Source organism: Heterodontus francisci, chromosome 2 (genome assembly GCF_036365525.1).
Source record: "Heterodontus francisci isolate sHetFra1 chromosome 2, sHetFra1.hap1, whole genome shotgun sequence".
In the NCBI taxonomy this organism is placed as follows: Eukaryota; Metazoa; Chordata; class Chondrichthyes; order Heterodontiformes; family Heterodontidae; genus Heterodontus; species Heterodontus francisci.
The window spans coordinates 125,393,688-125,409,218 of record NC_090372.1 but is presented as its reverse complement, the minus strand read 5'-3'; the positions used below and the strand labels follow the sequence as shown (position 1 = coordinate 125,409,218).

General features: G+C 40.5%; 1 protein-coding gene across 4 annotated transcripts in view; it reads right to left on the bottom strand.

Moving 5' to 3' along the window:
- Positions 1-15,531, bottom strand: part of tex10 (testis expressed 10) — a 186,238-nt gene that overhangs the window by 34,236 nt on the left and 136,471 nt on the right. For all 4 annotated transcript variants that reach the window (XM_068010421.1, XM_068010410.1, XM_068010402.1 and 1 more), the window contains one exon: positions 6,022-6,102. In XM_068010421.1, coding sequence (XP_067866522.1) covers positions 6,022-6,102 — 81 coding nt within the window. The remainder of the gene's footprint in view (positions 1-6,021; positions 6,103-15,531) is intronic.

The following is a 15,531-nucleotide window of genomic DNA, read 5'->3' as shown; positions in this document are numbered from 1 at the left end:
TTTCCGTTATTGCCACTACATCATATTCCCGTACTATTTGTGCTTGTAGCTCACTAACCTTAATCACCACACTTTGTGCATTTATACACATGCATTGTAATCCTGTCTTTGCACTCCTCATAATCCTTCTCCGTTCACTACCAACTAATGCGTGACTACTCCCTTCTCTAATACTGTCTAACACTCTCACTCTGACTCCACCTAATACTTCATGATTTTCTACTCTAGTGCTATCTGTCTCTCCTAATTATCTGTGCACCTTGGTGTTCCTCTCGTATTATTTCCTGGTGTCCACACGCCTGCCAAGTTACTTTAACCCCCTCGCACCCCCCACCACACACACACAATCGCACCAGCAAATCACCCCGCAAGGAAATTTGTCCCAGCTCTAATCAGGTGCAACCCGTCCGGCATGTCAAAGTTCCATCTTCTGCAGAACTGGTCCTAGTGTCCCAGGAATCTAAAGCCCTGCCTCCTGCACCATCTTTCCAGCCATGCATTCCCTATCATCCTATTTCTATACTCAGTTACACATGGTACAGGTAGTAAACTGCAGATTTAATTTTTGAGATCCTGCTTGCTAATTTCTTACCTAGCTCCCTAAACACTTTCTGCAGGACCACATCCCTCTTCCTACCTATGTCGTTGGTACTAATGTGGACCACGACTGCTAGCTGTTTACCCTCCCCCTTCAGGGTGCTTGGCAGCCAGTGACATCCTTGACCTTGGCACCAGGGAGGCAACACAGCATCCTGGATTAACGTCTGCGGTCGCAGAAACACCTGTCTATTTCCCTAACTATTGAATCTCCCATCACTATTGCTCTTCCAGTCTTCTTTGTGCCCCCCTGTGCAGCTGAGCCAGCCCTGGTGCCATGGCCTTGGCTCTGGCTGCACTCCCCAGATGAACCATCAGTTTCCTCAGTATTCAGGACTGAATACCAGCTGGAGAGTGAGATGCACTCAGAGGTCTCCTGCACTACCTGCGTGTTCAGTCTTGACTGCCTGGCGGTCACCCATTCCCTCTCTACCTGCATACACAAGCTGCGAGGTGACCACATCTATAAACGTGCTGTCCATGAAGCTCTCAACCTCACTGATGCACCACAGTGACGCCAGCTGCTGCTCAAGTTCCGAAACCTGGAGCTCAAGCTGCTGCAACCAATGACACTTCCTATACCTATGGTTATTCAGGACACAGGAAGCAACCTGGAGTTCCCACATATTACAGGATGTGCACTCCAGAGGTTGGAGCAGCCCTGCCATTCCTCTATTAGGTAATAAACCATAGCACTATAGAAGTCTAATCAGAAACATTAGAAAAGGAAAATACCTTTACCATCTACTGTCCTCTAGCTGATATAGGTTGACTGACAGTTCTTGAGCATTTGGCATAAGTGCTGGTGCATGGTTCAGTTAACAGCAGATGCATAAAAGAGGGAACAAGAAGGCCTCGGATTTCCAGTAGAATACACTATTTTAGCATTCCATGTGGTTGGTTGGGGAAAACATGTTCGAGCAACAATTTACCATATACATACTGCTGGGGAGGGGCGAACAGGTAAGTTTGAGTGCAGGCGCGGGGGGGGGGGGGGGGGGGGGGAAGGAGGAGAGGGAAGCAGGGTAAAACTAATTTCATTGGCCAAAGGGTTGTGGGAAGGGTTCGAGATTAAAGTTTTTGAACTTTGGTGGGGGGTGGGAAGGGGGGGGGGGGGGGGAGGGGGAAAGGTCAGGTGCACGAGGTAAGTATTTTTGCGGGGGACAGAGCAAGGAATTAACTGTTTGGTCATTGTGGGGGGGGGGGGGGTGGATGGCGATGTAAGAGGGGCTTGAAACATTTATTTAATCTATTCCAATAAATTCTAAGTTATTGTTTCTTTAAAAATTCAAATTAAATGTAAGGGCTTGAAGCCCTTTAAAAATGGCATCAGCATCTGCGCAATGGAGTCGGATGCCGCTGGCGGGGACGGACCACCCACCCCCTCTACATCATCTGGGGGGGGTGGGGGTGGTCTGTCTAGCCATGTAAATGAGCCGCTGTGTTTAATATCAATGCGGCTCTGCAGAGTAAAGCCCCCGCGTGCGAGGGCCGCCTTTGTGGTGTGATCGCCATTGCTTGCTGTGTTTCTGGTAGAAGTTGATGCATTTATGACTAAAGTGCTCATGCTTACAATGTTCCTAATCTTAACGTTTCAAGTTGATGACCATTTCATCGATCTGAAACACTAACTCGGTTTCTAGCATTTTTTATTTTTATTTCAGATTTCCAGCATCTGCAGTATCTTGCTTTTATTTTCCTAATGTTTGACTTCAGCCTTTCCAAATCATTGATATGCTTCAGCTTCCCCAATGGCTGATGAGAATGACCTTCAAGCAAATCACTGCTTGGCACTGTGACCCTCAACTAAAAAGTTTGTGATTATTCTTGGTGTGGTATTTTTAAATTCTATGCTTGCATAAGAATAAATTATCTAAACCTTTATCTAAAGTCACATTTGCTTCATTTCTGTCTGCAATCTTTGACAAATATTGCACAATGAATTTTTAAGCTACTTCAAGAAACTTACATCATAGTCATGCATCTCTCCCTCATGATGAAAGTCACTGGTTTAACAAAATTGTCAAAAAAGCACAAAAGAACCAGTAAAAATCCAACAAAAAAAACATGCAATAAAAATGATATGTGAATTGTTCAATTATCGCAAACCAGTGAATCTGATTATTGAGTGCAGCAACTTACTTGTATTGTTTAGGCAAAGCACAAGTTTTGTTCTTAGAAAAATAAAATGGATAGAATCATGGAATTCAATCCCCAAAACACTAGAAAAAAATACAGAAATTCTTTCTGCAGAGAACGGTTACCAAAAAAGACATAAAAAGAATACTTTGGCCAAATACTTGCTAATTCTTGAAGAAAATAAGGGAAGATATAGAAGGATGTCAGTTGCCTTTTTTGTCTGGCGTCCGGGTATATGGAGACGGGTCACTAGGATATTCACAGAAGCAATTTGTTCTGGAGGTGTTGAGAAATCATCTGGTAGGCTTTCCAGGAAACATGTGGCATCAGGGGTTTCAGCCAACACACACTTGAATTGCAGGGTTTTTCAGCTTCTCAGGAGAGATGCAGCACCAGGGATTTTAGCTCTCCCACATTGGATCTTTGCAGGGCTTCTTCCAAGAGATAAAGAGGTGAGCTGGGTGGTTTCTTTTGCCTTGGCAAGCAAAACACCAACTGTCTGCAAAACAGTTCACACCCCAACAGACTTGAAAACAATATCCAAAACCCCAGAACAGAAAGACAACCTCTTGACCTCCATAAATCTTGACATGTGGCTTCTCTGTAAGCATCTTCCCCAGGTCACCAAGGTTTCTGTTGTTTATTAAGCTTAAAGCACATGACTTCCAGCAAGGCTGTTTTTAAACAACATCTCACTGTCCTTTCAATGAACTGTCAACAACAAAGCAAAGTCCAGTTTCTATGAAATCTTCAGCCTTCCAATGAATCCATCTCCACAATTTAAATATGAGTCCTCAAAAAAATACTGAACAAAAATTTAGAAGCATCTTCATAAGTTGAATAGAGATTTGAGAAATTGGACCAGTCCCATTGGAGAAGAAAACGTTAAAAAGCAATTTAATACTTGTTTAAAAATTATGCATGGTATTGTTTGAGCCAATAGGGAAAGATTATGTCCTCTGGTGAGAGAGTCAATTAACACAGTCATAAATTTAAAGTGGCATTAAAAAGTGAGGAAAGGGTTAAGGAGAGGTTTAGACAAAAGGTTTCTGAAGTACAAAACACCTTGACACAGGAAATTGAGGCACATACCATCGTAGGACAAAAAGTCAATAAATATTTGAAGTAGGTGGAAAATAAGGGGTATGCAGTGAGAGCACAGTAGTTGGATGCAACAGTAAACAGCTGGAATACATGAGCCCGATGATCTCCTGCGTTACGAACAGTTTTAGTATAAAGATACTTTTTAAAAAATTATTTTCCACTTGGGAACAAAAGTAAGATTTCAGTTATTCATTGCTTATCTCACATTCGCATTATTTTAAAACTAGATTGAAATCTGTATGATCTGGTCCAATTGCTTTCCTATATCTGTTGCAGTAGAACCTCTAGTAAGGGTATCGTAACCCCAATTGTTCAGAATTATTCATCAAGAACTGGAGATGTATATACCAAAGCATAAGAATAATTCCTGAAACTTCAAATCATTTACAGACCAGAATTTTATGTTCGTCATCCAGGGTGCATTACCAAATTTGGGCCTAAATAGAGTCAATAAGAAAGACATTTTGAATGCCATGACAGTTGGGACTCACCAAGGAAAGGGAGTCCTAAATCTCAAAGATGTAATACTGTCCACAATTTCACTAGTCAAAAAGGCCAAAACAAGCCTATTATCTCAGATTCTGATGCTTCCATATCCAATCATATTTCAAAGGTTTTCTGCATTTCAGAGATAATTTTGTTCTTTTTCTTTATCTCACTCAAATTTTTAGTACAATTTTAGTTGCAGTTTTTTCTGTTGAGAAATTATGGTATGCCTGAGGATTTCTTTCACTCCTCTATTTGTCTCCATTTGCAAAGTCCCATCTATTTTCCAACTTCCCCCTCTGCCCTAATCTGATTCAACAGCTGGAGTTTTACGCCACCCAAACGAGCCAGATGGTGGCGGTGTAAAATGGAGCGGGAGGCTCTGGGAAGCATTCCCTACCCGCTCCCGCCTCCACCCACCTTTACATAGGGCGGGGGGCATCCGCGCCAGGCCAATCAAGGCCCTTAAGTGGCCACTTAAGGGCCTTCATCCTCCTCCACGCAGATTTTACACAGGGTGCCCAACAGAGGGCTGCCCCCGCTACCCCAACCACCGCCGCACCCCCCCCCCCACAAGACCCAACATGCCCCCTTCCTCCCAAACGACCACTCTTGCCTGACCGATTAACCCCAGCGAGGCAACCAAAACTTACCTGCCTTCCCGGTTCCCAGGCATCTTCTGTGCACGCTGGGCTGCACTCCCAGCCGTGGCCACCACTCCCGGTGGCGCTGCTGGCCCGCTGATTGGCTGGCAGCTTAATGAGGCGGGACTTCCTCCTTCAATCGGGTGGAAGCCCCACCTTGGAACAGTTAAAGCCTGGGGGCCCGTAAAATACGGAACGGATCCCCAGGCGGAAGTGGGTTCGCCACCCACTTTTACGTTGGAGACCGGCTCCTGTCTACCCCTCGTAAAATTCCGGCCAATGTCTTAGAGGTTCTTCATTTCTTCCAATCCAATTATCTTTCTCCTACATGAATTGCAGTAGAAGCTCTCTGTAATTGAAGTATTGAACCCTTGATTCTCAGAATGCTGTCTGCTTTTTGACTGTTAAATATACATGACATTCCAGGTTAAAACCAGAGAACTATGAAAATGTTGGACTGGAAAACAACAGTCAGTCCATTCACTCGGTCTCATATAGTTGTGATGCCTCTTGCCTCACGTCAAGAGACTCCTTATCTATGTGCCATGTATTCTCCTGCGAGATGTGAAAAAACAGATCAAATTTCCAAAGCCAATGAGGAAAAAAAAATTGGTATGTTCCTCTCCAACCCCTCTAGGTGACTGAAACTAGTCCAAGACACCATATTGACCATGACTTACATTGGTAACTCATGAATCTTTAGGATTGTTCTCTTTTGAGTATCCCCCTTTGCGCTCCAATTTTCACCTCTGGTCTTTGGCCATGCACTAAGTTTATGGTAAGCCTCCTGATTTTTCGCCCTTTTGTTAGGAAGTGTCTGGCCTCAACTTTCTGCCTCCTACAGCAATAAGTCTGAAGTTATGAACTTGGAATGGGCAGTCAGGCCTGCATATGGACACTTCATGCTGCACTGAGTTGGTTCTTAGTATACTTCATATCTTTTCTGTCTGGTGCAGCAGGTAATCAAAGCCCACAGTACAGCCCACCCCAAAAGTGCAGTCATCCAAAACCTTGACTCATCCATAACAATTCAACTCATTACTGGACTCACCAGATGTTTACAGATGGCATTTTGTAAGATATCACAGCATTGGATTCTGGAAGGTATAGCCGATAAACATTGGCATATCACCTGAAAGATAAAACACCAAAGCAGTTAATAGAAAAGTAATGGCAGTCATTATCCCTAACTGTACCAAGTATGGCAATTATTTCCCAAAATATCTATATTTTACAACATGTGCAACTGATATTAAGGATTAAACTTTAGTTGAAACTACATGGAATTTGCAAAGAATAAATATGTATGATGATCAAGAGCAAATGAGAGATATATTCAGTACCTGGTTTGTTTAGAGCTGGTATAACTAGAATGTGAAGCCCTCAAGAGTACAGACAAATCAAAAACCAACAAGCAGCCCATCTAACTGTCCAATCACCCTTCATATGAAAAAGTGCCCAAAGTTGCATCAATAGATGATTGCACAGGTGAGTAGATTGTGCTGATGAACATGGGCATTACAGTGGAAGTGCAACAGCTCATAGGACCAAACAGGTTGAGTTACATTGAAATCAATGCAAAGCATATTCATTTTATGATAGCCAATAACAGAACAATCTGAAATTTCATTTGAGCCAGATATAATTACTAAGTGGAAAAAAAACAATAAAAACTTTGAAAGACTTCAGCAATCAGTTAAAATATTAGTCTCCCATCTTAAAAGGAGTGAAGTAGTTAGCGTGATAAGAGTCTGTGCAGCCTAAAAGAGACTGAGAATTGGGCAATAACGAAGTGACGTGTGTTACAAATTTTAGCAAAAAACATGAGACGAAGCAGTGTTCACAAGAGCAAGGCTCAACAAATGCACCTCTCATTTATGCTGAGTAAGATCACTTGTTTGAGCACTTACTAATCATTTATAATTTTTTTTTGTTCTCCCTCCCCATAACATGCAACATCCCCAACTGAGTACAGATGATCTGCCCCCAGGATTCTGGCAGTACTATCCATGATCTGGTTGCCAGGAGATGTGGTACTGTATCCCTGTTATTAAGTTTGCTCAGTAGTTTTCCACAGGGGCACAACTGAAATTAGGAACTTGCCTTGCAGAAATTTGTGGAAATGAAACTATATCCCTATCCATAATACAAAAGCAACATGCTGCATCATTATCGTTCCACTATTTATATCCTCCACCACTACAAACACACAACTGGACTTGTAACACAAAGTATTTCATGCTTCTCATCTAGTTTTAAAAAAAAGAGTAGACTTTTCTAAAACTCAGACTCTTCCCCACACACAACTGAAACCAGAACTAGTTCAGAATTAGCACACCAATTTGGAGACACCCAAGAGGTAGGTCTCAATTGGATCTAATTCCCAGACATAATGACAACAATCAGTTCAAAACTGTGTTACGACCAGGTGAGAACGGTGTCTAGGGGTTCCTCTCAGCCTTCACCTGGTCTTGCCCTAACAGGGTTTAATTTTTAAAACACCGTGTTTTTTTTGAGCTCCCCTCTTGGTGAATCCTTGTTCACCGCTTTCCAATTATAAGGCAAAGAACCCAGCACAAACAGGCTTTCTTAGGTTTAAAGAAGAAAAGTTGAAATTTATTTTGTTGGGGCCCAGTATTCTTCTTAAATCTTGTTCACTGTAAAGACTTATCTCTCTTGGGGTTCATGTCTTCAGTGGATTCAGAGGCTTGTGAGAAAGTGACAGGAGCAGACAGGAGTGGGATCTTCTCAGTCCAGGAGCAAACAGACTTTCTGCCCAAACTGTTCGTACGAATTCAAAAAACTCAGGTTGCCCAGCAGATTAGTCATGTGACTAGCTGGTTTGCCCATGTCTGTTTGTGTATTCGGCCATCTTAGCAGTCAACCTAGAATGCGAGCTCCCCCACCTTCAACGTCTGGTGATCAAAAGTCCATTGTGGGTTGAATGACCTATGTCCTTCCAAACACTGTCTGTTAATATGCAAATGTCTTTTCCAGCCACAGCTGATCTGTTTAACAAGCCCTTTATTCATGCCAGTAACAGTTTAAAATCAATGTTCATGACAAAATTAATGTGCCTCATTCTTGGCAGGTGGGGGTCTAGCATGACAACTGGAAAAATGACTTATCTCCACCACCCGCACCCCGCCCACAGAGACAAATCCTCATTATTATCCTGCAAAATTTCAGATTTTCTTCCTTTTAGAACAGTTGCAATCTTTCTACCAACTACAATTAATTTCCTTTCAACCCTAAGAATATAGGTCTAACACTAATAATTGAACAATTATTTGTGAGCACTTATGAGGTGGTTAAATCAAGGGTTACATTCAAAATATCCCAGAGGCTAAGCATCACATAAAACTGGATAGGGTCAGCCATCTGAGTGCCTTAGTAACTAATTGTTCATGATTAAGGAAGGTCATAAATCATTCAGAAGAAGAATATCAATAATGCTGTAATGCCAAGTTAAAACTGCATAGAAACTGTAATAGCACAAATAATACAAGATAGACAAAATAACCCCAATCATGTTAATGTACTTTTTGAAATAAATACCTGGTACAGTTTACTTATACAAGATATATTTTTGAACAAATAAAAATTTGTAATTATATAGCGTAATAAAATGTCCCAAGGCGGTTCACAGGCGTATTATAAAACAAAGTAGGACACTGAGCCACATGATGAGGTACTAAGGCAGATGACCAAATAGGTAGGTTTTAAGGAGTATCTTAAGGGAGGAAAGCAAGATGGAAAGGCAGAGAGGTTTATGGAGGGAACTGCAAAGCTTAGAGCCTAGGCAGTTGAAGGCATGGTACCCAAAGGTGGAACAATTAAAATTGGGGATGCTGGAAAAGCCAGAATTAGAGGAACGTAGATATCTCAGAGGGTTGCAGGGCTGGAGATTGCCAAAGATATGGAGGGACCAGGCTATGCAGGGATTTGAAAACAAGGATGGGCATTTTAAAATCGAGGCCTTGATAAACTAGGAGGCAGTCTAGGTCAGTGAGCACAGGGGTGATGGATGAAAGGCATTAGGTACGTGTTAGGGCACAAGCAGCAGAGTTTTGGATGACCTCAAGTTTACGGGGGGAGGGGGGGCGGGTGGGGAAGAGGAGTAGAATGTGGGAGGCTGGCCAGGGGTGCACTGGAATAGTCAAGTCTAAGGTATGAATGAGGGTTTCAGCAGCAGAAGAGTGAGGCAGTAGCAGAGAGAGGCAATGTTACAGAGGTGGAAATAGGTGGTTTTAGTGACGGCACAGAAATGTGGTTGAAAGCTCATCTCAGGGTCAAATATGACACCAAGGTTGCAAACAATCTGAAACAAAAACAAGAAATGCTGGATTCACTCAGCAGGTCTGGCAGCATCTGTGGAAAGAGAAGCAGAGTTAACGTTTCGGGTCAGTGACCCTTCTTCCGAAGAAGGGTCACTGACCCGAAACGTTAACTCTGCTTCTCTTTCCACAGATGCTGCCAGACCTGCTGAGTGAATCCAGCATTTCTTGTTTTTGTTTCAGATTTCCAGCATCCGCAGTATTTTGCTTTTATTATTGCAAACAATCTGGTTCAGCCTCAGACAGCTGCCAGGGAGAGGGATGGAATCGGTGACGAAGGAACAGAGTTTGTGGTGGGGTCCAAAGACAATGGCTTCAGTCTTCCCAATAGCTCATGGATGGAAATTTCTGCTCATCCAGTATTGGATGTCAAGTCAGCAATCTGACAATTTGGAGCCAGTGGAGGGGTCAAGAGAGCTGGTGGTGAGTTAGAGCTGGGGATCATCAGTGTACATGTGGAAACTGACATTGCGTCATTGTCATGAATAAAACATTTAAAATGGAAAACTGCTCTGTCAGCACCTGTAAACAGAAAAGACAGATTAACTTTTTGGTTCCCGAGGAAGGATTTTAAAGATGGACTGTTAGTTTGTCTTTTCGCGTCGTAGATGCAGACAGGTATACTGTGTATTTCCAACATTATTTTTAATGTAAATTTAGATTGCTAGCATTTGCAGTTTCTTCTTAAACCACTCCAATTACCTAGTCACTAAACAGCGTTGAAATTACTTAAAATACATAGCTTAGCTTTGGTGACTTGCATAAAGAATCAAGTTGGAAATTAGTTTAAAAATGCGTACAGTTCCACTGTTATCTGTAGGAAAGTAAATGACCTCAGAAACTCAAAGTACACCAATAGTAATTTGTTGCTGGAAAATATTCAATTTTCAAAAGAAAGTCTAATTTACAGTTGGCAATGAACAGGACTAGAGACTGAATGGTGGATCACTTTCAATTTGTCTTATGCAAAGTATCTTCCTGAAAGAATGCTTAATTCATATATATATTATTGACATCTTTCAGATTAAAATCACATTTCCAATAGTATCTGCTGTAAATTCCAGTTTTCAAAAAGAGCATCTAAAAATAAAAAACATGAGAATACAACACATACAGAGATACAAAATATTTTTAAAAGGACTTATTTTAAATATTAGCTTGATCAATATAGCAGAAAACTGTGCTGCTGGGTTGAGCAGAGCAGCTAGCTAAAGTGGTGCTTAACTGCTTAGGAATCATACAACATCTTGCATGGAATTAATGATCAAAATGCTATAAAAGGTGTTATAATTTCTAAACAGCTGACATCTAAGTTATTAATACTAAAATACAGATTTCACATGGCCTTTATAAAGTTTATTACTTACAATAATATCTAAAGTTAATTTTGCAAACCTATATACTTGCATGTCATTAATATGCATTTATGCATTACACAGGCCAAAGACATGCATTTAAAAATTGTTTCCTGCAAGATAAATATGGATGAGGAAAGCCATTCGGCCCATCTAAGCTCATATATCCAGAAAGACCCTATAGTCCTCCCATCAATGAACCCAACCGTTTCTTCGCAGATTCCAAGACTTGTGCCTCCACTTACATATCTGGAAGTCCATTCCATGTCTTGATCACTCTGTGCCAACATCAATTCTAAATTTTCCACATCCACCTTTTCCATATTGTTTACTATCTCAGAACCCCAGGTCACCTCTCAGTTGACCTGTTCATGGGTGAAAAGACAAAGCTTCTCCTGTCATTATTCATACCCCAATGAAATCTTAAAATATCAAACAGATGAAATTTATTTATATAGTAAATTTGGTGCGTATGGGGCACACGTTTCATTCTAAGTACCTGCATTACCTGCCACTCCTGTACTCTGCACTGCAATCAGTATTTTCAGTGCTAAAGGTGTCACGCTGTGTGAGGCAGAACAGTTGCTACTTTGTAATTAAAATATATTGCACAAATTGAGATCAAAATTGAAATTAAGATCTAGCCACTGGGTTCCCACAAATCGCCCAGAAGGCTTTCCGAAAATTTTTAGCCCATTTCTTTAATACAAACATTTTTTAACACCCAAAATAAGGCACTAAACAAAATTACAAATAGAAAGAATACATATTTTACAACATCATTAAAAGATATCCATTTAATTGTTCTGTCTTTTAATACCTTCATTAAAGTTTTTACTTGAAGACTTCAGCCTGTCAATAAAACCTGGTCTTAGACTTGATATTCTTTTCCAAATCAATGGCTTAAAGAGCTGAATTCAGATAGTGCAGTCTTAGCAAATGCAGAGTACCTAATCTCACAGCATCATTCAGTTAGTTATATTGATGGGGCATTTTTCTTTAACTCACAGCACTTTCTGCTGAGTAGCTTTCCATCAAATCTTTAATGTGATGTTTACAGTGAGTGTTTTTTGGGGAAAAATAGAGCAAAATAAACCCAACTTCCTCATAACTTTGGATACTTGGCTGAGTTGTCATGGGGAGCATCAAGCAGAAGGAATTGCCTAACTGAGGAGGGTAAATTGGACACTTCACTCTTCCATAAAGGCCTGCTCAGGTCAGGAAATAAAAACCCGACCCGAACCCGGCAAAACCACATCGGACCCGAGTCCAACCTGACCACCAGAATGGTTACCTACCTTGATTCCATAGTGCACTCACTCACTGTACCACTTTTGGATTAAGGAAGCTGCAGCATGAGCGTGATTACGTAATTGAGATGCTCACTGCGCAGACTCACAGTTTCCCTCCTTGACATCCCGGACTCCAGCTCAGGTAAGTTTTTCAACTTTTACACTCTCCACTCCAGCACAGCAAAATGCAACAATTCCTGTGTGTCCCCGACCCGGACCCAGAGGAGCGACACGAACCAGACACATGTCGTCGGGTTCAGATCGGGTAGCAGGCTTTTACTCTTGCACGTAAATTGCCAGTGACAAGACAGCACTAATATTGGCCAGGGAAGTGAGTGCTGTCTTGCACTATCCACACATATATTCCACAAAGTTGAAAAAAGGCAAAACTGAGGAATAAGTACAATTTTTTTCATATAAACATTTTTTAAAGTCTATTGCTACTTGAATGATTTTACATTTCAGATATTGTCATGTCAAACAATGTTGGAACACAGGTTATGTTAGATATGTGATGGTGATATGAAAGATTGAATAAAATTTGATTGCAATTAGCATGCTCAATATCAGTGTGTTGCTCAACAACAGTTTCAATGGTTCCGACATATTTAATTGTGAGTCAACATGATATTTATTATTGTTTAATGTCCTTGGGCTTTTTATATTTTTTAAATCTCATACAGATAATCATTTAAATAATTTATTTTTTCTTGCAGTCATGTTGGCCAAATAATTTGTACGTTTCCTACAAAAACAGAAAAACAAACATACATGAAGGTTTTTGTGGATAAGAGATTTTGTAGTGCAACCAGCAATAAATGTAGTCCATCTTCAGCACGCTAACTGAGAAAATAGTCACATACAGTTCTGCAGAGTAGTAAGATTCTAGTTCCGTACAAAAGTTAATTTTTAAAAAGTTCAAGAATTTAGCCACAAATGCATCAAGTCAAATTATAAACAAGCTCAAAAGAAACAAACTTCAGTACATTTAGTACTTGAGCACAGAATTATTTAGAAACCCAAGGGTGTTAATATTTCTGGAGGTTTCATTAATATCTGACATTTTTTTTTTTAGTCTGTATTGACAACTTAAAACCACCTAATTCAAATACATACAATTACCTTATTTTTTGAAAAGTCAACATGCACTACCTATATCCTCCCTGTTCTACTATGGGTGCAGTTAAGAATTTGATAAAACCTCAGTATTTGCCCTGGCCTTTCAAATATTTACCCTTGTTGCACTTATAATTTATATTATAAGCAATATGATTAAAGGCTTTAATAAAGTCCATGCATTAGTTTTATATTTTGTTTTAAGAAAAAAAAATCAAGGGACATGTATATAGTGCTTTAAAGTTGGACTTTGAATTGTGCAAAATAGTGTTCTGAATGCCTTCTGAAAAATAATTGGGGTTAAAAGGTTAATGGGGAAAATCAATTAAAACACATTGGATGTATAGAATTTTAAAGAATACTGTACAGCTCTAAAAATACATAACGGAACCCCTCAGTGGCTGATGCAAATATGTTAAACAGAGTCTCTGACTTTATCCAGAATTATAGCAGAATTATAGAAAGCTAGAAATTTCCAGGTGATGAAGCAGCTGATGAAGCTTAGCTTCCAAAGCCAGTGTCTCAGCCCCTGGGGCTCCCTGTCTTACTATAAAATGTATGCTGTCAGGTGCTGCTTACACTGTGTGAAGTAAATAGATTTGACAGGACAATATTAGCAAACATCGCTGCTGCTGATAACAAGAGATCTTCATTGCAAGGCCTTGGCTCAGATTGCAGGATTTATATAATAAGCACTGGCAATTCAGAACCTGGGAGACAGTTTGCAAGGGAAACAAACAAACAACCACGGACAGGATACAACCATCCATTTTCATACCAAATGATATTTACACATGCACTACTTTTATTTCTGAGGTGAGAATTAAATGCACTCAGCCTGATACAATTGAAATCTTCTCATTCGAATGTGAACGAAGTTTGGATGGTGTCATGCCAGTTCTCAGTGGGAGCTAGTCTACAAGACCAAACGACCCAATTGCTAATCTGTCAGAAAGATGGCTTTTGTGGGAAATGGAAATATTCACTTTGGTGTAAAAGGAGGTACAGTTTTGAAATTACAGTTTGATATAGTATTGGAGCAGCGTATAGGGAGCTTAACATTATCAGACCTGACAGTTGGATAGAAAGGACTAACAAATACCAACATGGCCCATCAGAAATATTTAGTTCTCCAACATGAATAATTCTCATCTTGTAACTAAATTCACTCAAGACTGGGCAAGGCTTTCAGAGTAGGAGGGGGCTGATGCAGGTTCAGAGGCAGGAGATGTTACAGAGACAGAAGCTAGTGGTTGTGTTCAATGGAGGCGAATTGCAACATTTTTCCTCGTCTGGATGTTCACATGAAGGAAAGTGTGACTGATCCACGATTTCAATCAAGCAGTCTGGTAGTACAGAGGTGGCTAAGGGATTGAAACCAGGCACAGAGACAGGGTATAAATTAAGAATTTGCCAAGAAGCAGTGGTGGGGGTGGGACCTGAGGAGCTCCATAGGAATGTATGCAGCAGCATGGAGAAGCCATTACTGGAGATGCACTCGCCAAGTTCAGAAAGCAGAATTGTAACCACACAGGCCAATCCCAAGGAAGTAGACAACAGAGCAGAGGTGATGAAGGATGGTGATGGTGACAGTATCAAATGTTACAGAAGGACCGACAAGGAGGAATAGTGCGCCAAGGTCACAGACGACATAATTCATGACTTTGACAAGAGCGATCCCAGTGCTGTTTGAGGGGTAGAAGATAGACTCAAGGTGGGGCATGGGGAAGCCATCCACAATGTGACATCATAAAAATACATATTAATACTCTTATATACAGATGAACAATAGAAAGCTGATAAATTTGTAACCTTGTTGCATTACAATTTGTATGCAGCATAAATTTGGCATGAAATATATAGGATGATTACTGGATTTCACACCAATTCAGCTATACTGCATTGACACTGAAGTGGTGTGGTCACTCAGCAACATAATAGGACTGTTCACTACAATAGTTCAAGTACAATATCCAGTGCATGTCATAATAATATGTGGGAAAATCACCCTGTTACAGCTCAGACTCCCAACATTTTTGCAATGCTCATATCAAAAAGGTACTTTCAATAAGGCAGAGACTCCTATGAACTAAAATTTGCACATACCAAAGTTTAACAATTATTCCCCAATTGTAGTATCAATCACTGGAAATCACAAAAGATGCCATAATGTTTACCTGATTCTTAAAAAGTTGAAGATGCTATGCCAATTCATCATTCTGTTCATGCTAGAACTATTTTAGACATCAAATACATAGAAGGTACTGAAATAGAATACTTAAATTAATAGAAAAATTATACAAGGGGGTTAAATACCCTTTTTCAAATATACCCTGCAGTCTGATAAGCACAGGACTTTTGAATGAATGAGATGTATGTGGATGATGCCAATTAGTAGCACATCCACAGAATTCAAATCTCCCACCAGAAATGAAGCATAAGGAAATATTCCCCAGAGTTC